The sequence below is a fragment of the Salvelinus alpinus genome, chromosome 2, assembly GCF_045679555.1.
Source record: "Salvelinus alpinus chromosome 2, SLU_Salpinus.1, whole genome shotgun sequence".
Classification (NCBI taxonomy): Eukaryota; Metazoa; Chordata; class Actinopteri; order Salmoniformes; family Salmonidae; genus Salvelinus; species Salvelinus alpinus.
The window spans coordinates 69,247,193-69,268,143 of NC_092087.1; the positions used below are offsets into that span (position 1 = coordinate 69,247,193).

The 20,951-nt window shown below is 43.6% G+C and overlaps 1 protein-coding gene across 1 annotated transcript; it reads left to right on the plus strand.

Moving 5' to 3' along the window:
• Positions 1 to 3,337: 3,337 nt before the first annotated feature.
• Positions 3,338 to 17,805, plus strand: srp68 (signal recognition particle 68). The gene is made up of 16 exons (XM_071388900.1): positions 3,338 to 3,840; positions 4,188 to 4,254; positions 4,372 to 4,500; positions 4,717 to 4,912; positions 5,203 to 5,285; positions 5,586 to 5,695; positions 5,916 to 5,998; positions 6,272 to 6,412; positions 11,878 to 11,976; positions 12,233 to 12,294; positions 12,529 to 12,682; positions 13,657 to 13,751; positions 13,894 to 14,023; positions 14,870 to 14,945; positions 15,146 to 15,198; positions 16,117 to 17,805. Exons 1-16 carry the CDS (start codon positions 3,753 to 3,755, stop codon positions 16,342 to 16,344), a joined length of 1,794 nt encoding a protein of 597 aa, XP_071245001.1. The 5' UTR covers positions 3,338 to 3,752; the 3' UTR covers positions 16,345 to 17,805.
• The last annotated feature ends 3,146 nt before the right edge of the window (positions 17,806 to 20,951 follow it).

Below are 20,951 nucleotides of genomic sequence, written 5' to 3' on the forward strand. Positions count from 1 at the left end.
AGACATACATTTAATGAAAGAGACTGCTTTCTGTTATAACTGTAAACTGAGTGCTTTGTACTTTTCTTTGTGACTTTCAACTGTTGCCAAGCAGCTGCCACAATAGACACTACACTGTTGTGTGACAAGGATCATTCATCTCCCCTTTGGTCTCATTGACACGATGGGGTGCTATAAAAGGCAAACCTTCAGCATCTCTCTCTTCAACAATCACTCTCCAGGAAACAGGGAGTTCTGAGGTAGAAACGCAGACGGAGAAATCCATCTGGGGAATCAACTTAGTGTCTGAAGCACTGCTGTCAGAAAAACTATAGTGAGAGGATTAATTTGGTGTGTGAGCATGTGTTTGTTTGTGTCTTTGAAAGTGTACGTTGTAAAGGTAAGTCAGTCCTCGGTTGTGTCAGGGTGTGTGCTGCTGTCTGCCTTTGACTCAACCGTAGGTCACAGTCCCGGTGGCTACAGACAGACAGTGATGAGTGATGAATACACACTGAGATCGATCTAACACCTCCTCTACCTGCAGGACACTGGGACATAAAGGACACTGCTTCAATAGTGGATGTAGTCTGACATTTCTCTGTGTGTGTGTGTGTTCATGGACCAGGGAGATCGCTTTAGTTTGAAGTCTAAGTAGAGACATCCAACCAGGTCCCAAGAACGTGTAGAATTGCCTTCAAAACCGGCCACTAGGGGGAAAAGTGAGCTGTTGACTTTGCTAGGGCGTTGTGGACAGGGATGGTGGATGGGTGTAAAAGCTGCAATCTGGCGTTGAGGGTTTCGTGTTCAATCCCAGGGCTAGGCAATGGTATATATGTTTTTCTCGGTTTTAAGCTTTTCCCAAGCTTTGACCCTTAACTTAACTGAGAAGTGAAACCCCCAGCCCGACGCAAGTGTTTGTATTTAACTTATGGGGAGTTAGGTAACAGTGTATCAACTTAACTGTCAAAAACCGACGTTTGCCATGACTTCACCCATAGTGGCAGCATCATGGTGTGGGGATGTTAGTCACGATCGAGGGAGACTAGTCAGCATCAAGGGAAAGATGAACGGAGCAAAGTACAGAGAGATCCTTGATGAAAACCTGCTCCAGAGCGTTCGGACTGAGGCGAAGGTTCACCTTCCAACAGGACAACAACCCTAAGCACACAGCCAAGACAATGCTGTGCCACTCGAATGGTCCAGCCACAGTCCGGACCCTTTCGAACATATCTGGAGAGACCTGTGCAGTGACACTCCCCATCCAACCTGACACAGCTTGAGAGGATCTGCAAGGAAGAATAGGAGAAACTCTCCAAATACAGGTGTGCCAAGCTGGTAGCGTCATACCCAAGACGACTCGAGGCTGTAATCACTGCCAAAGGTGCTTCAACAAAGTACTGAGTAAAGGGTTTCAATACTTATGTAAATGTGATATTTCAGTTTTTAAAATTTTTAATACATTTGCAAAAATGTCTAAACCGTTTTTTTCTTTGTCATTATTGGGTGTTGATGTGGGGGGGAAAACGATTTAATCTATTTAAGAATAAGGTTGCAACGTAACAAAATGTGGAAAAAGTGAAGGGTCTGAATACTTTCCGAATGCACTTTATATATGTTTATATACACTGAACAAAAATATTAACGTAACAATTTCAAGGATTGTACTGAGGTAAAGTTCATATAAAGAACATTCAATTTAAATAAATTCATTAGGCCCTAATCTATGGATTTCACATGACTGGGAATACAGATAAAAATAAAAAAACTAGGGGCGTGGATCAGAAAACCAGTTAGTATCTGGTGTGACCACCATTTGCCTCATGCAGCGTGCATGCAGTCCTTCTCATAGAGTTGATCAGTCTGTTGATTGTGGCCTGTGGAATGTTGTCCCACTCCTCTTCAATGGCTGTGCGAAGTTTCTGGATATTGGCAAGAACTGGAACACGCTTTTGTACTTTAAAAAAATATTTATTTTACCTTTATTTAACTAGGCAAGTCAGTTAAGAACAGATTCTTATTTTCAATGACGGCCTAGGAACAGTGGTTTAACTGCCTTGTTCAGGGGCAGAACGACATATTTTTACCTTGTCAGCTCGGGGATTCGATCTTGCAACCTTGCGGATACAAGTCCAATGCTCTAACCACTAGGCTACCTGCCGCCCACTCGTCACTCCAGAGCATTCCAAACATGCTCAATGGGTGACATGTCTGGTGAGTATGCAGGCCATGGAAGAACTGGGATATTTTCAGTTTCCAAGAATTGTGTAGAGATCCTTGCAACATGGGGCCGTGCATTATCATGCTGAAACTTGAAGTGATGGCAGCGGATGAATGGCACGACAATGGGCTTCAGGATCTCGTCACGGTATCTCTGTGCATTCAAATTTCCATAGATAAAATGCAATTGTGTTCGTTGTCCGTAGCTTATGCCTGCCCATACCATAACCCCACCGCCACCATGGGGCACTCTGTTCACAATGTTCACATCAGCAAACTGCTCACCCACATGACGCAAAACATGCTGTCTGCCATCAGTTGAAACTGGGATTAATCCTTGAAGAGCACACTTCTCCAGCATGTCAGTGGCCATCATAGGTAAGCATTTGCCCAATGAAGTTGGTTACGACGCTGAACTGCAGTCAGGTCAAGACCCTGTCAGTCATTTTGAGTTTTGAGTCAGTCTTTACCCGACAAAAGCCATGTTAGGATATATCAGTTATCCTGTCGGAGCATTTGTGCCGAATCAACTGCGCTGTTTCAGGTGCAATGTTTATGGTCATGTTGCAGCAGTTTGAAGGAGGGAGATTCCAAGATTTGGGAAGTGTGCAAGAGGGCATGGGATAGAGGATTGTGTAGTTTTGGTGGATAACATTTTGTGTGTTAACTGTAGGGGTGCCCATGATCAAATCAAATTTGTCACATGTGCTGAATACAATAGGTGTAGTACACCTTACAGTGAAATGCTGACTTACAAGCCCTTTAACCAACAATGCTTTAAAATCAATCCTTTGGGACCTCGACCTGGTGCGCCGGTACCGCTTGCCGTGTTGCCGGGGATCAGAAGTGTCCGGTGCGACAGAGGCAGGTTGAGGTGGCTAGAGTCAGAGTAGTGCAGAACGTTTCGTATCCTGAGGCAGTGAAGAAAGTAGAGGAGAATGGATCAAGGGGGAGGGATCCTGAGAGGATCCCTGTGAGTAGTAGATCTGTGTCAGCACAGAGGGATAGGCCAACGAGTGACATGCTTCAGTAAGGTTGGCTTCTTAGCATTCATAGCAATGGTTATCAACTGTACCACAGAAATGGAAAGAAAATCACAGAAAATAGATTTGGTGGCAGCTGCAGAGAAGTATTTGACTTTAGAATAGTTTTTAATTATTATTTATTTTTTTACTTCAGAAGAGTTACAGGGTGTGTTGAGTGGTGGTGTTCCGTCCCCCAGGCCGTTGGCATGGTGCAGGAGTTGATAGGGTCAAGGTAGTGGAATGGAGTAGTGGGTTTTTAATGAGTGTAGGATTAGTTTGAAGGATGTTTTTTATTTTTTTATTTACAAAGTATCATGTATTTATATTATAGTCCAGTTGGAGGCGGTAATGCAGCATATTGGAAGCCACCCGCCGTTACACTCAGAATAAGAAGATGGTGTACGCATTATCTTGGCAAATGAGAAAATGCTCACTAACAGGGATGTAAGCCCTTCCCTCAACGTTGACGCTTGAGTCTACTTCCGGTGCATTTTTTCCAGGTCTGTTTGGACGTGTGCTACTAGAAGAAAAATGGCCTCCGACAAGCAAAATGAAGGAAAATTATTACATATGGACGATAATAAAGAAAATACAACGGAAGATGGAATAGGACTGGAGAGTATCCTTTCTTAAGCTATAAAGCTGACAATGGACCAATAACGTTATGTGATTTAGCGACACCAGTATGTTTTGGTGGGGGTGGGCTTCCATAACTAACGTTAGTTGGCTAACGTAATGTCGGAAGGCTAGCGCTAAGTGTCATTAGCGGTTTACAAATGTTGTCATTAGAATATTGATATAATCATGTGTATTTAAGTAAATTAACATTGTCAACCTGCTACATCCATCACATAATTCAAATCCACTGCTAAAGTATAGTTACTTTTCAAATGCATCACTGTGTATGTAGCTAGCTTTAGGTTCCTGTGTGAATGTAGTAGACTGGCCCTTAACGCATACTTGCAGTTCTCCAGATCATCAAGGATTCCCAGCAACAACATGGCTTGCGACACGGGGATTATCAAAGATACAGGTGAGATGGAGGACTAAACTATGGCAGTGAATGGGTGTTTGACAATCATAGACCATACCTTATGGTTGGCTCATAGTTTCACACAAAAATTCACCCATGTCTTTCTCTCTGTCCTAGGGGATACTGCTCCCGGCGCTTGCGTCGTTTGCGCAAGACCCTGGGCTTCAAGTGCGGCAACAGGCACAAGTTCACTGGGAAGAAAGTGACTGTCGAGATGCTCTCTGACAACCGGTACTCTGACAACAGGTAATGGTACCCGATCCCGTTCTTACAACAGTATTAAAGTACAACTGTATTTATAATCCAAATACTTCATGCATGATACCTGACAGCAACCATCATTCTGTTCTAGAACTACAATCAAACTCATCATGCATGGAGTGCCGAGAGAGGCACCAAAATTGCAGCCAGCACAAGTTGGCCCAAGTCCCTTGAATATAACAAATCCCATTCCCCTTTTAGGTATCTACTCCTGGTACTGATGGAGGCTGAGAGGGCGTGGAGCTACGCCATGCAGCTGAAGCAGGAGGCCAACACAGAGCCCCGCAAGCGCTTCCACCTGCTGTCCCGCCTGCGGAAGGCCGCCAAACATGGAGAGAGGCTGGAGAAGCTGTGCGAGAGCCCTCGTGTGGATGCCAAGACCAAACTGGAAGCACAGGTAGGCTTGACCTGGACCTTGACCTGGAGAGTCAGTGACTTTCCCTATTGTTTCACCTTATTTCAACATGCGGTTCAAATGCTGTTGAAGTGAAGTAACAATTTAACTGAAACAAATATTTTAAGACAAATATTTATCATTTGAGGAACCAACAGTATGGCAGCTGGTGTCCATGGCAACTGGGCTTGTCCTGGAGGAAAGAGTGCTTCAGGGCCCTGTCTTTCTAACCCAGCCCGAAATAGCTGCTGATGACCTCTGAATGAATAATAATGAAAGCAACTTGTCTGCAGGCCTACACCTCCTACCTGAGTGGCATGGTGCGCTTTGAGCTGCAGGAGTGGAAGGCTGCCACGGAGGCCTTCAACAAGTGCAAGTGAGTCTGACCCCACTCTACTACCGAAATGCCTAAAGTGTGGCCCTTTTTGATTGCTGAGCTTTTGATCTAGAGTATTGAGATCATCATTTCACATGGGGCAAATGAGGCCTCAACAATGTAGGCTACATTGTTTGTTGACAGATGCCAAGTTGTCTGGTGTTAACGAGCGGTACCTAAGTGTAGGCGTATGCTTAACATATCCAAACGCATTCAGCGTATAGCTGTGTTCTCGGACCACCATCTTGCAACTTGTGAACTATAGAAAATTCCATGTAACTGTATTGTAACCTCCCTCAGGACCATCTATGAGAAGCTGGCCAGTGCCTTTACTGAGGAGCTGGCAGTGCTGTATCACCAGCGTGTGGAGGAGATCTCACCCAACATCCGCTACTGTGCTTACAACATCGGTAGGCGACACATACAGCCCGTCGCTCACATTGACAGTGGATTGCACTTTTCATATGTATTCACACATGCACACCTCTCATATCGAGACAATCACACACATCTGTGCCTTCTACAGCTTCTCTCTTTCCCACACCCTCGCACCGTACACACACACCCACACACAACTCGTTCCCGTTCAGTTGACTGGTAGTGAACAACCCTACTCCCCTCTGACCCCAGGTGACCAGAACGCCATGAATGAGCTGATGCAGATGAGGCTCAGTGCAGGAGGAGGAGGAGGCATGATGGCTGAGAAACTAGAGGTCAGTGTGTGGTCCCTCTCACTGTGAAACACATAGTAACAACTACTTTACAACTGGAAAGTATGGCCATAAATCTGCCCCTACATCTATATTTGACTCTTTAGTGCAGAGAAAATCACTTTGTTCCATTGTCCATACTGTTATACCACTTAGAATACAGACCCGATACAGACCCGATACATTGCCTATCTTTTTCAGTAGTAGGCTAGTGTGGATATTGGAACAGACCTGTCTTATGCAGCATACTGTTGAACGGTTATGGTATTATTCCAGGCCCTGATCACACAGACGAGAGCCAAGCAGGCAGCCACCATGAGCGAGGTGGAGTGGCGAGGCCGAACGGTGCCCGTCAAGATCGACAAGGCTCGCATTTTCCTGCTGGGCCTGGGAGACAACGAGGCCGCCATCGCCCAGGTCAGTGACCCTACCAGGGGACTAGTCATGTTTTCACAGTACTGAGCCAAGCAGAACTTGATTGGGCTGGCCTGGGTTTCGCATCCACCGCAGTTGCTAGAATTGTGAATAGAAAATGTCAGAGCCGGCACAGTACGGTTCAGGTCAGAATGAAAGTGTTAAAAGCAGGCCTCGACATTAACGCTTGTCCGGGACAACCAACAACAAAAGGTCGGACAAGCAGAATATAGATTTAAGTTGTCCGACTAGACAAATATGAATAATTCACATCAAAATATCAAACAATTACTCGGATTAGAATTTGTTCTGAGATGTCTTGCGCGCTGTTTTCCCAATCTCTGCAGAGCGCATCTGAGTATAATTATTGTATTGCATTGACAGGCATGAGCAGTCTTTCAATCACCTGCGGTTGCAAGCTACGCTTTTGAGATCACCCTGTGCATATTTGTTTGTTCCAGCAAACAGGGTTCGTACTGTCATCAAACGTGTACTTTATCTGTGCCAGTGGGCCGTTGCCCGAGAGAGACATTGCAGCAGCAGGTAGCCTTTTAAAATAATGATGGACAACAGACTAACTAGACGGCCAGTTTTAAAACATATTGTATAGTCTGGCTAGTTGTCTTGGTAGTTAACTATTTAGCTATTAGCATGTATTAGTGTCATGTCCTAAACTTTTCACCAGCGCGCTCGTGAATAACTGTACATGGCATTGTGAGCGTTCATCAACTGCGTAGTTGTTGAGTCGGTGCGTTAGTACACCAATGCTGCGTACACCGGTTGCAAAGCCGTCTCTTTGGGAGCTGAGAAATAAATCTGACACTGTTGGAAAGCTGCAGTTTCCGCTCTTCAATATTGCCCATGTAATTCTGACATCTGTCAGAATGTGTATGAATCCCGATTAAACCAACTATCTTCTTTGAAAGTTTCTTTGCTTCTTACAACATGCATATCAGTCACCTATTTTGGCCTATGGTGGTACAGGCCTCTTTATTATTATTTTTTAGGGGGGGGGGGACAAGTAACTTGTGCTTTCAGACAAGAAAAGAATCTGTCCTACTTGTCCAATGGACAAGTGGCAAAAAAAAGCCTGTTCATGTCAAGCCCTGAAAAGGGTTTCGCTGGTCTGCTTGGACACCTCTGCTTCGTTATGGGTTAGTGGGATGAAGCTGCAGGGCTAGTAGTTAACTGATGAGCCTAGTGAACAAGGATGCCTTGTGAACTAATGGAACTAGAGAAACTGTTGGTGAACTAGGGGGCCAGTGAACAGGGGTTTAGTGGTGCAGCCTAGTCAGTGCTCGATATCTCTAGCGGTATCGAGCTGTTATCAACCAGTTTGTAGGGAGAGGTTATCCTTAAGGCAGGTAAGGAGTCCAACGGTGGCTATCATCACATGTAGTTCACCTTGGGTCTCAGTAGGTGTCGTTCCCTCCACTACAGCTCTTTGACAGGTGTCTATTGTCAGACTCTTCTTACCTTCCCTGTCGGGCTTCCTGTAGGCCTACCTCTCCCTCCCTGCGGCCACACCCGTCACACCCACCTGCACTAGGCTCTGGCATGCTGCCACTCGTGCTGTCAAACTGCATTCTATGCATAGCAACCCACACACTCACATGGCTACACCCATCAGCCCTAGTCTCTATGGACAGACTAGCATTGGAGCTAAATGGTTATCAGTTAGGGAGTGGTACCATCATTTGTGTTAGATGTAGCAGAGCATTACATGTAATTGTTGTGCTTACACTTTTGAAGTAAGGCTGAATTTGGGTCTGGTCAGAAATTCCCCTCATACCTGTCCTCAACCGGCTGTATCCAAATGTGCTTTTTGAGTTGAGGGTTAACATTTTATGCACTTCAGTCCTTAATTGATATGTCAGTCAATGGTTCTGTTATGTTTATGGAAGGTACCATTTGATGAACACAAGGGTTCAGAAACAGTTGGACCATAATACCTTTCCCCCTATGGCTGCCTCTACTTCTACACTCCCCTGTATCTACCTCGGTTGTCTAAAGTTGTGGCTCATTTTTATACAGAGCGATTGGTTACATTGTCTACTACACCAATCACAACCCTCCTTTTACTTGTATCATTGCACATCCTGCAAATCACCAGTGGAACGTGATAATTTTGAATCCATTTTCACATTCACTCCGTTGGTTATGCTTACGAACTCTAAAAGAAGCAGAGTTCCCACTCTGGAACTTTGATATGCCTGTAGAGTATATTATGTTCAACAATTATATAGAAAATCTAAACATTTCAATATTCATGTTTATATATATATTTCAATATTCATAAATGTATGACCATTAAAATACTACTCTTATTACAGAGCAAGCAGTAAAGCTTCATTTGACGTACATTTTTGCTTTGTAGCTCACAAATGAAACAATATGGAATCTTAAAAGGAGGCCTAGGTAAGGTCAATGTCATATGGTAATTTTAATTATTTCAGATTTTATGCTTTTATATTTCACATTTGTCTGTCAACAATCCTTCATCCATAGGACTTCTGTGGATTACATTTAGTAAAAATCCCCCAAATCATGGTCTTTGTTGTTATCTGGGTTTTGTGAGGGATCCCTCAACCATTCCAACGGAACTGCCATTTAAGGCCATGCGTAATCCCAAGGGGACATACTGAAGAGGGATGTGCCATCCCTCCTTTTGTCTCTCCCTCTGTGAAAAGCACAGAAGACACCAGACCGGTTCTCCCAGTCCTGTTAGGGGCTAGGCGTTGCCAGGGTGCTGGCACTAGTGAGTGTCTCACCACAATACACCCTCCCCACATGCTGGATGGATGGGAGTGAATGTTACTTCATAGTCTGCCCAATACGAATTTGTGTTAAAGGGCAACTCTCATACATTTTCAGCGTAATTTTCATTATCTCCAGCGCAATACCGTTTACATTTGTGAAAATGGTGCATTTCTACGTTTTGTAGAACAATATATAATGTTAAGACATCATCAAAAGGTTCATTTGAAAACACTGATTTTCAAACACAGATTCGTGGTGATGTGGGGAGCAAGAAAATGCCATCCCTCTGGCTAGAAACTCGTTGCAGGGTTTGAAAATGTATATATATATTTTAATCCTAACTTGTGATGTCACAAGATAGGTTTCCATCCAATTGGTGACAGATTTTGATGCGGATATTCCAAAATCCACAAAACTGACTTCCAAAAATCAGTGCGTGATGACGTAATGCACACAATGTACTTTTTCTCTTAATTTCATGTACCGCCAAAATTATGAATAAATAATAAATTTCAATGTGTTTCCGTCGCATTTACAACTCTACCAATAGTTTTGTCACAAACTTGCGTTAAATAGCAAATGTCCCTACTCTGGTCAGATACAGTGCGTAGGGTTGGGCGTTATCCAGGTTATAGTCCTACTGTTTCTGTACCATACTGGGGTATACGGTCTTAACTCAAGTGCACACAAGGGGTGATATATGTATGTGTGTGTGTGTGTGTGTGTGTGTAGTTATACATTTTTTGCACACACAACAATTTAGGCAACAGATCTTGATCATGGAAAGGATTAAATGTCTCTGCTGTAACCAAGAAGCTTGATCTTGACTTCTAGCCACTAGATGTCAATTTAGCAAACCAAATGCATAGCTGGAGCCCGTAGCTGGATATCGTTTATTTGACACACATTCGATATGTAGTTATTATTATAAGCAGTGGCGTAGCATGCACCCTCGTACATAAAAAATATATATATATAACAATGGGGGTTTGTGCTAAGCCACTGTTTATAACAATCTAAAATGAGTCAAATTATATCCAGCTAAGGGCTCCAGCTATGCGTTTGGTTTGCTTATTCTTTTGAACGGTATTCAAATCATACCGTCGGTATTTCGAAATACCCCCGGTATGACCGGTATACCGCCCAAGCCTAACAGTGCGGGTAGGCTACGTAACATAATGACGCTATTAAGAGCGAGGAATATCTTTATTGTCAAATGGCAGTCAAGCATCGATGATCATGTCACCAGAATCAGACCCTCAATATTTATTGGAAAGGAGAATCAAGATCACCGTGCACTTTCACCCCCCTGTGAAGTTCATCATGAATTATATCATCTTTAGCCTAGTCTACTAAACTGCATTGTTTCCTGGAGTTGTAGTGGGAGGACTCCAATATGGTTATAATGTCTTTGTGCTTTAAGGACTTTCCACCACCATTTCTTGCATAATTAATTTTACCGACACACAAAGATTCCACCTTGTCGAATGAACGCTATCTTTCGGCATTTATTAAATTGTACTGTAACCATCGGTTTCCATCACAGCTGTTGTGATGAATTTTTTTTTTTTATACAGTATTACTTTACTCGCATAAATGGATGGAAATATGCTTAATGATAAGCTTTTTTTTTAGGATGATCTTATATTTTTTACCACAGATCATATAAATGTGCTGTTTTCAAATATGTAGACACTGGTATGGTGTTGGAGATGATGAATTTGAGGTTAAAAAGTGGCAGAATTGTCCTTTTTTTAAGTGGAACGCTCCCAAATCATTCCCCGCCATGTTTTAGCGCTTTAATGATTGCTTAAGTGTTTTTGTCAACCGAAGAGAAGAAAGACACTGGCGAATCCTCAGATTTACTGTGTCTCAACAGCATATACACCGATTCGTCAGAAGATAAGATGCGGCAAAATAATTTAAGATTGGATGGACTTGTCCACAGGGGAATATATAACAAACATATTTTGTTAGCAATTTTGTATTTAATATGGCCACTGCTGGGATGTTCTAACTAGGACATATGAGTCATTGACGATACTGTAATATTTCTGACTCACTCTCATCTATTGAAAAGACTGACATTTTTCATAAACAATATAAACCATGACACTTGGCTGCCTCCCACACCTACAAGTTAGCCTACTGTAACGTACACAATAAGCCTGTGTTACATCGCGTGTGGTGTAAGGCTTCTCTTTGACATCGGTCCTGAGCTACAGTAACTCTAGGAAGTTACCTTTCACAGGAATGTCTACAGCAACCTGCTCTGCTGCGCACGTTTGTCTCTCCCAGTCACAGCCTTACCCAAGACCTACTTTTACGCTAATATTTACATTTGCGTGATTTTAATCTGATTCGTACCGTAAGCAAGGCTCCAGTTCAGGCAACCATTTCAAGTATGAGCCCGTGTGCGAGTAAAATTCTGCCGTAGCTATTTTCAGCTGTTTTGTTTCATACTGTTACATATTATCGCACAAAGAAATACCAATCTCATATCCCACCTCGCGCAGCATCAGTGCCGGGGGAGCTGTGCTGAAAGCCCACCGCATAGGGAAGGTCTCTCTTGCTTATGCCTCGTGTCCTCTATCCTCATGTCCTTCTCAATACCCATTGGAGGAGAAGGTCAGGGGAGGTATATATGGAAATATGATTTTATATATTCTATGTCATATTTATACAGGATCACCATTTGTCCCCCACAGGCAGCCAATGAGGAGACCAAGGAACGTCTGTACGAGACCCTACTAGCCGAGTGCAGAGACACCATCCAGGCTGTGAGAGAGGAGCTGAAGACTGAAGCGGTAAGTATGGCTGACTGACTGACACTGAAAGAGTTACAGGCATGACTGTTTGGGTTACAGAATGACACATTTGAAGTTACAGACATGACCGTTAGGGTTACGAACTGACCGGGGTTCACGTTGATACGTGGGTTTACGGACCTGACGTAGTAAAGTTCATAGGCTAGACAGTAACGTGAGTAGTAGGGTCAAGGACTGTACCAGACTCTTACTATCTGTTTATGGGTACATGCTCCCTGACTGTTCAACTCTGCAGAAGCAGCGAGAGAGATCTGATGAAGCCAGTGGCAAGGTGTCCAACCTGCAGTTCCTGCACAGGTAAGAGAGGTCATTCTGTCTGTCTGACATTTGTCAGAGGATGCAAGACGCACGGTGACCCCTATCTCCTCGCCGCATCCTCAACCGTATTGGAGGAGAAGGTCCGAGGTCCCTCAGACCGTCTTCTCCGATGCGTTTTGATTAGATGAGAAATGCAAGCAAATATGAATTAAGAGCCTATCTGTACATGGAACCATTCTTTTACCTATATTTTGGTCCCCCCCCTCTCCATAGCTACCTGACCTACATCAAGCTGTGGACGGTGGTGAAGAGGAACGAGAGCATGGCCCACATGCTGCAGGCCAAGCTGAAGGAGCCGCAGACGGACGAGAACAAAAGGGGCCCTCGCCCCCAGGACCTCATCCGCCTGTACGACATCATCCTCCAGGTACAAACACACACCTGGGTCGTGTTCAGTAGCCACAAAACGGAAGAAAACAGCATAAAACAGGGCGGTACTACCTGAGGTTGTCCAATAAACTGTTATTTTTCTGTTAAAATGTTTTGCTGTTGTGCACACTAATGAATACACCTCTGATAACACAACACCACGTCACATTACATTGTCATCTCTGGCACATTCCCAATGTCGGTGTCCTTGTCGTCTCATAATGTTACAGTAATTGATAGTGAAACTGAATGGTTTGATATTGTCCTGCTTCATAACCACAAAACATCCAAACCACTCTATTTACTCAGCATACCCAGGATCAAGTCCAAAAACTATACTGAACAAAAATATAAACGCAACATGTAAAGTGTTGGTTTCATGAGCTGAAATAAAAGATTCCAGAAATGTTCCACAGGCACAAAAAGCTTAATTATCTCAAGTTTTGAGAACAAGTTTGTTTACATCCCCGTTATTGACCATTTCTTCTTTTCCCATGATTATCCATTCACCCAAAAGGTGTGCAGATCAAGAAGCTGATTAAACAGCATGATCATTACACAGGTGCACCTTGTTCTGCAGACAATAAAAGGCCACTCTAAAATGATTCGTTTTGTCACACAACACAATGCCACAGATGTCTCTGGTTTTGAGGGAGCGTGCAATTGGCATGCTGACTGCAGGAATGTCCACCAGAACTGTTGCCAGAGATTTGAATGTTCATTTCTCTACCATAAGCCGCCTCCAACGTTACTTTAGAAAATGTGTCAGTATGGCCAACCGGCCTCACAACCGCAGACCACGTGTAACCACGCCAGCCCAGGACTTCCACATCCGACTTCTCGCCATTCAACCCTAATGTTAAGCCCGTAGAAATAGGATGTTTCTTTCTGATTCATTCTATTTCTACGGTTAAGCCACTACCAGTGAGTCATCTTATCCTTGTTGATGTTGCCTCATGACTGTTTCTACAGAGTCTGGCTGAGCTGTCCACCCTGCAGGGGCTGGAGGAAGATCACACGTTCCAGAAGGAGGTGGCCCTCAAGATGCTGGTCTACAAGGCCTACAGGTCAGAGCTCACACCACGGAGGCCACACACTGTTCACACACACAGTTGCTGGCATAACCCCTGCCATTCAGGTGTTTCTGATCCGCCTCTGCCAGAACAGAAACATACACACAGTCACTAACATCCCCGCTCTCTCCCCCAGGTGTTTCTTCATAGCCCAGTCGTACGTGCTGGTGAAGAAGTGGAGCGAGGCTCTGGTCCTGTATGAGCGGGTCCTGAAGTACGCCAAGGAGGTCCAGTCCAAGGCTAAGAGCCTCAACAACAGCCTCAAGGTAACAGACACTGACCCCTGACCTATAACCGTTGACCCCGACTGGGGCCATTATGTAAACTTACTTTTTTAACATGCAGGTAACTGCCAAAATAAAGGAAATGCCAACATAATGTCTTAATAAGGCGTTGGGCCACCACGAGTCACAACTGCTCCAATGCACCTATGCATGGCATCGATTCTGCAAGTGTCTGGATCTCTATTGGAGGGTTTTGACACCATTCTTCCATGAGAAATTCCATAATTTGGTGTTTTATTGATGATGGTGGCAAAACGCCGTCTCAGGCGCCGCTCCAGAATCTCCCATAAGTGTTCAATTGGGTTGAGATCTGGTGACGGCCATGACGCATGGTTTACATCGTTTTCATGCTCATCGAACCATTCAGTGACCACTCGTGCCACCTGGATGGGGCCATTGTCATCCTATGGGAGGCATAGTCATGATAGCCAAAATAATGGCCTTCCCAGTATTTTTATACATGACCCTAAGCATAATTAACTCGGTACACCTGTGTGGAAGCACCTGCTTTCAATATACTTTGTATCCCTCATTCAAGTGTTTCCATTATTTTGACAGTTACCTGTATATGCAACTCAAGAGTTGAAGAAAAGCTTGGTTGTCTGTCAAATACTATTCATGTTAGAGCCAATTGATTCTGCGTTCAAACTATGACAATATCCACAAAGTAGGTGTTCTATTATCTTTTGGGTATATATATTTTTTTGGGGGGGGTGTCTGTCATTGAAATGGATGCAGGTCGGTAAACATACGTGTTATTCATGATATTCTACTGTGGGACTGTCTAAAAGTGTCTTTGCCTAATGTATCTGTCTCCCTTGCCTAAAGGATCTGCCTGATGTGCAGGAGCTGATCACAGAGGTCAACGCTGAGAAATACTCGCTTCAGGCGGCGGCCATCTTAGGTGGGTACCTGACTTGCAATGGCAGCCATTTTGTTTCTATAGGGTAATACCCTTACCTGGGTTAGGCAACTTTCTTTGTATTGACCTTTCTGCTTGACTTTTCATTGTTGTGACCGGACTGGTGTGTGTTTTGTAAGACCTGACGTCTCTGGTTTATTGTGCCTGTGTTATGAAGCTGTGGGTGTGTGTTTGTATTTTAGACACAGAGGATGCTCCTGAAGCACCGTCTCAGCAGAAGGTGAAAGACAACACGGTAAGAACAAACAAAATTAGCCTCCCACATAAAAACGAAGTCTCGCAGCTAACCACCCCCAATGTGCTTAGCCCTAACTCTAATCTCTCGTGGAAAGATTCTGTGTGTAATTACGGTGTTTGGGGTTTTTCATCACTGGTTATTTGAACAGATCACGATTTCGCAGGTGTTAGCGTCTTTCTAATTTCGGGAGGGGACATTCGGTCGTAACTTGCAAAGAGAGGGTGGAGCTCCTCGTTCCGCTCCTTGTTCTAGCTTTTATCAATCTCTTAACGTTGACACAGATCTCAATCGAGCAGCTGACCAATTAGTTCTGTGTTAACTCTGACTCCTCTGTACCTCCCAAGTTCCAGCCTTGCCATTTTCTAGACTACTTTCAGAAAATGGTGGAGTAAATGAAAGGTGTAGTATGTTAGTTGTGCAGTAGTGAGAGGAAGTAGTGTTGGGAATAGGAGTGTGCCTACCACGGAGCATGCCTTACATGGGCCAGCATGTGGGAAAGAATACTCCCTGACCTGCCTCTGTCAATACAGGACAGAGCTGGAATGCTGCCTAGCAGACTGACACGGAACAACGACAACGTTTGGGTGATGGGTGACCTATATCAGGAGGCCTCTGCCGGACATACTATATGTTATTGTGTAATCCCACACAGGGGTCGGGTTTCACTCTTAAATCTGTCATAGAAATGTCATGCTGCTGCTATCATGGGCAGTGTATGTCGACATGGCAGGTATTCCAGTTGTTCACGACTGAACCTAGTGCCGGTTCATGAAAAATGACCTCTGCTTTGCGTTGGAACCACAGCGTATGTTTTCTGCTAGCTGACAGACTAGCCAAACCTTATGACAGGTTCTAGTCATTTACTTTTACCAGTCCCTGCTCTCCCTCTAATTTGTTTACCCCCCCTCCATCCAGCCTCTGTGTGAGCGTCTGGAGACCTTCCACCTGGACCCCACCCTGGTGGGGAAGCAGCCCAACCTGGTCCAGTTCCCCCCCGACTTCCAGCCCATCCCCTGTAAGCCCCTCTTCTTTGATCTGGCACTCAACCACGTGGCCTTCCCACCCCTCGACGACAAGGTGGAGCAGAAGGGCAAGGGCGGCCTGACCGGCTACATCAAGGGCATCTTCGGCTTCGGCAGCTAAATCGAGTCCCAGGCTTTGGTGAGGCCTTCAGGTTGGAAGCAGCCATGGTCCCCCATGATATTGATAAACAGGCTGAGTGGGTTTCTTGAAAACTTTCTCCGTCTCCACCTGAACTGTGGAAACAATGTCTGTGTCTGGAAATGGTACCCTGTTCCCTTATGTAGTAGACAACTTGGTCATAACTAGTGCACTGCATAGGGTATAGAGTGCCATTTCAAAAGCTACCAGTTTGAGACTTCGTGTTCTAGAGTTTTCCAGGCCTTGTGTTTGTTCCCTTCAACCACCCCCAACACACTTTACAGAGGGAAACAAACCCAATTGACTTTTCATTTTCAACTCGTAAAAGCGCCTTCGTGTACTCCGTCTCGATGTCAGTATACAGGAGGGAGGGAGAGGAAGTGTTGTACCAATCACTATCAAAAAGGACAAACTGTATAAATGCAGGCACACAGGGTAAATCCGCGACCAAGCCGTGATGTCTCATAACACGTTCATTTCTGACCGTGGACATACTGTCGAAATCACCTCTGTATTGCCTCAACTGTCTCATGACTGTAATATCTAGATTGTGAGACAATATAGAGAATAATGTATCCGTCTGTCTTGTCCTGCACGCCATTGTGGCACCAATACGTCTCTGCATGGTTGACAGTTAACGTTAGACATCAGGATTGAAATGGTCCTGTTAATTTCCTTATACAACAATGGGGTTCAGTGGCCAATGACTTTATATTCGGTACAGGAAAGGACTCTATAACGTGTTTATATTCTCTAATGATATGACTTTTTAAAACATTCTGTGTGTGACAAAAGACAGAATGACCTTTGAGGTCAAAGGGGACTGCTTAGGATTCATTTTGGCCTCACCCCCGAAAGTCTAGGAGGCAGCGTTCATGAACTTCTGTCCAAAACAACCCTAGTATGTCTAGAAATATTGTGTTTTAGTACACACTACTTCATTGTATCAGTTGGCTCCTATTCCAACAGGTTTTAAATGGGAGGGAGCGGCATTTTTTTTGAGTGGCTAACACCTCTTCAGCTTTTCCAGTACCAAAGCCAGTTCTGTAATCAAGAGCCTTTAGCTATTCAATGGACCTCCATATTTGCGTTTGCCTATGATGACAAACCGTGTTCTCAACTACAGGTTGTCAATTTACCTTCTGTCCTCTCTTCAATCTAACTCTTTGTTTTCTCTTTAATTCGGGGTTATATAAGTCTTGTACTTTTTACTTCAATTAATTTTTTTTGTTTCCCAATGTTATGTATTAATGAACAGGATTTGGGTGATGCGTGTTGGAATGGTTTCACGCATCATCACCCAAGATGCCTGAAAAATGAATTCTGTGAACATGATTTGAAACTGAAGTGTTGAAAGAGAAAATTGTGAAATAGATGATGAAATGGATCGCTTTCAGGCTTCTAATTTAAAAAAAAAAAAAACGAGACGTGCGGCAAACATGACCAGAGTTTGTCCTTTTTTCACTCATGCCTAACTTCTCTTGAACGTTTCAAGATGTCCCGTGTGGCTCAGTTGGTAGAGCATGGCGCTTGCAACGCCAGGGTTGTGGGTTCATTCCCCACGGGGGGACCAGGATGAATATGTATGAACTTTCCAATTTGTAAGTCGCTCTGGATAAGAGCGTCTGCTAAATTACTTAAATGTAAATGTAAGATGTTATAATTTGGCTTTTTGTCATTCTCACTCACTTTTTAGTTTGTGACTGATACTGACTTTATACTGTAGCTTAGCTTCAATTGCCAACCTCTATCACACAGACTTTATAAGTCTGCTGTTTATAATTAAGTAATAAGGCACGAGGGGGTGTGTTTATGGCCAATATACCACGGCTTAAGGCTGTTAGGCGCATCGCGGAGTGCCTGGACACAGCCCTTAGCCATGGTATATTGGCCATAAACCACAAACCCCCAAATTGGTTACCAACTTAATTAGAGCAGTAAAATGTTTTGTCATACTCGTTGTATACGGTCTGATATACCACGGCTGTCAGCCAATCAGCATTCAGGGCTTGAACCCAGTTTTATGGTAGTGCTTTTGGCACAGAAGCCTATTAGTGTAGTTTCATGATTATAGGCTCTTGTGTCAGGTGTGGGTGTGTGAGCAGCATGAGATGCCTGTGTTGGGTGTGTGTGTTTCGGTCCCAGGCAGGCGTACAGGTGCTACATGTTAACAACTTTCAAAGCTAATCAGCCTCCTCCCACCACCTAATGTTTTTTCCTTGATCACTTATCGGTAACCAACAGCTGGGCTCTCATCACGAGCCGGTATGTGCTGTCCACCATGCACACTTCAGACACCATGAAATGCATTCTAACCTCGTATGGGTCATTTTGTGTGTTTGATAATAGCCCATGATCAGGATCCATCATCAGTGTGATGAGTACCGTATATGATTATGATGTACTGTTTGTCTGTTGAATCACTTTCCTTCTACTGTAAACATATCTATATAGGGTTATGTACATATATATAAAATGGCTAATCACAATACTACTGTGCGTTAAATTAGTTAATGTGGCACACCCCTGTATTAGGCTACATGTATTACACCATCGCTGTATTACACCCCTGTATACACACAATCACACACACCTATGTTTATTGTTTTCCTATGCACTCTTACTGCAGCTGTTGCCTTAGGAACCTTGAGGTTGGCAGTTCCTCCAAGTTTCACCCATCTCTTGTGTTCCTTGTACTCCACCCAAACACCTACACGGTATGACAGCGTGACAACTGAGTTTTCCTAATGGTTATGACAAAGTCATATGAGATGTGGTATGGCATCCATAAAAGGAAATTGACAACCCCCTCATGAAATATTTCCCCCCTCATGGCCATTCCTGAGGAAGGCTAATGTTGAGGGCATTACCAAAACACCTCAGGTAACACCTGAATTAGCATAAACAGTAACGGTTATTATCAATCAATAGGCAAATAATAGCCTGGTTAAACCGACCTGAACATGACGTGACATCAAGTAAAACAATGGTCAGCACAATGTTCAGTCTAGTTCATCCAGGCTGTAGGCAAATAATTCATTAATGGTCCCAGTTGCTGTTTATGACAGTAAAGTAATTTTATTTGGTTGTACATAAGTCGAAACTTCACAAAAATATAAACGCAACATGTAAAGTGTTGGTCCCATGTTTAATGAGTTGAAATAAAATATCCCAGAAATGTTCCATACTGACGACGAGCTTATTTTTCTCAAATGATATGCACAAATTTGTTAACATCCCAGTTAGTGAGTATTTCTCCTTTGCCAAGATAATTCATCCACCTGATAAGTGTGGCATATCAAGAAGCTGATTAAACAGCTTGATCATTACACAGGTGCACCTTGTGCTTGGGACAAAAGGACACTCTAAAATGTGCAGTTTTGTCACACAACACAATGCCACAGATGTTTTGAGGGAGCGTGTAATTGGCATGCTGATTGCAGGTATGTCCACCAGAGCTGTTGCCAGAGAATTGAATGTTAATTTTTCTACCATAAGCCGCCTCCAACGTTGTTTTTGAGAATTTGGAAGTAAGTACAACCGGCCTCACAACCGCAGACCACGGGTAACCACGCCAGCCCAGGACCTTCACATCCAGCTTCTTTACCTGCGGATTGTCTGAGACCAGCTACTGGGACAGCTGATGAAACTGAGGAGTCTTTCTGTCTGTAATAAAGCCCTTTTGGGGGACAAAATCATTCTGATTCGTTGGGCTTGGCTTCCCAGTGGGTGGGCTTACTATGTTTACTATGTTTATGTTTACTCCAACAGTGTATGAAATGCATTTTGAAGCTGAGTTTGTATAAAATGTAAAAAGCTAAAGCAAGATCACTTAAATTTGACATAAGCCCCCATAGAGAAATCTGATCACATTTGTGAAAGCTTAGCTTGGTTGAAGCCCACTGTAAGGAATATGTACCGGTAATGTATATAACACACCCAATTTTCTTATGGTATGTGTAAAAGATCATTTCTCTGTTGGATACATTCTAACATTCTGAACTTTGATTCAGAAAGATTTTTGTTGCTTTTTAAAATCAATGTAATACTTGGAAATGGATTGTGTTACAACAGGGATCATCACACAGTAAACCATCTATCTGCCGCGGGCTGATTTTTTTTCTTGAGCGGATGGTCGGGCGGCCGGAACATATTTACAAATAATTTATAAACTGCAAATTGACCGCAAGAACCCCAAACAGATATATTTGACTAAAACATAATTTCAAACCTTTCTTACGTTTGCAGATGATCACGTGTCTCTCTATTATGCGTGGGAATACTTGGGAACACATTTCCAAAATTAAAATCACTTGGAGCTGGTGTTTTTAGTCTTTTATGTGCAACAATGAAAATGTAAAAAACTTGGGGGGGCCAAATAAAACAACCGGGAGGCTGCCAGTTTTACAATATCAACATTTCTATTTGTTTATGCCTACCCCCCCCCCCCCCTCACACACACACACACACACTATAGGAACAGAGTACACAGGCATCCACTAAGATAGGATTGTACTTCATCTTGCCTTGTTTAAGGTTTACATTACCTCCACTACTCATTCGTATCTAATTACCCACAAGCCCATATG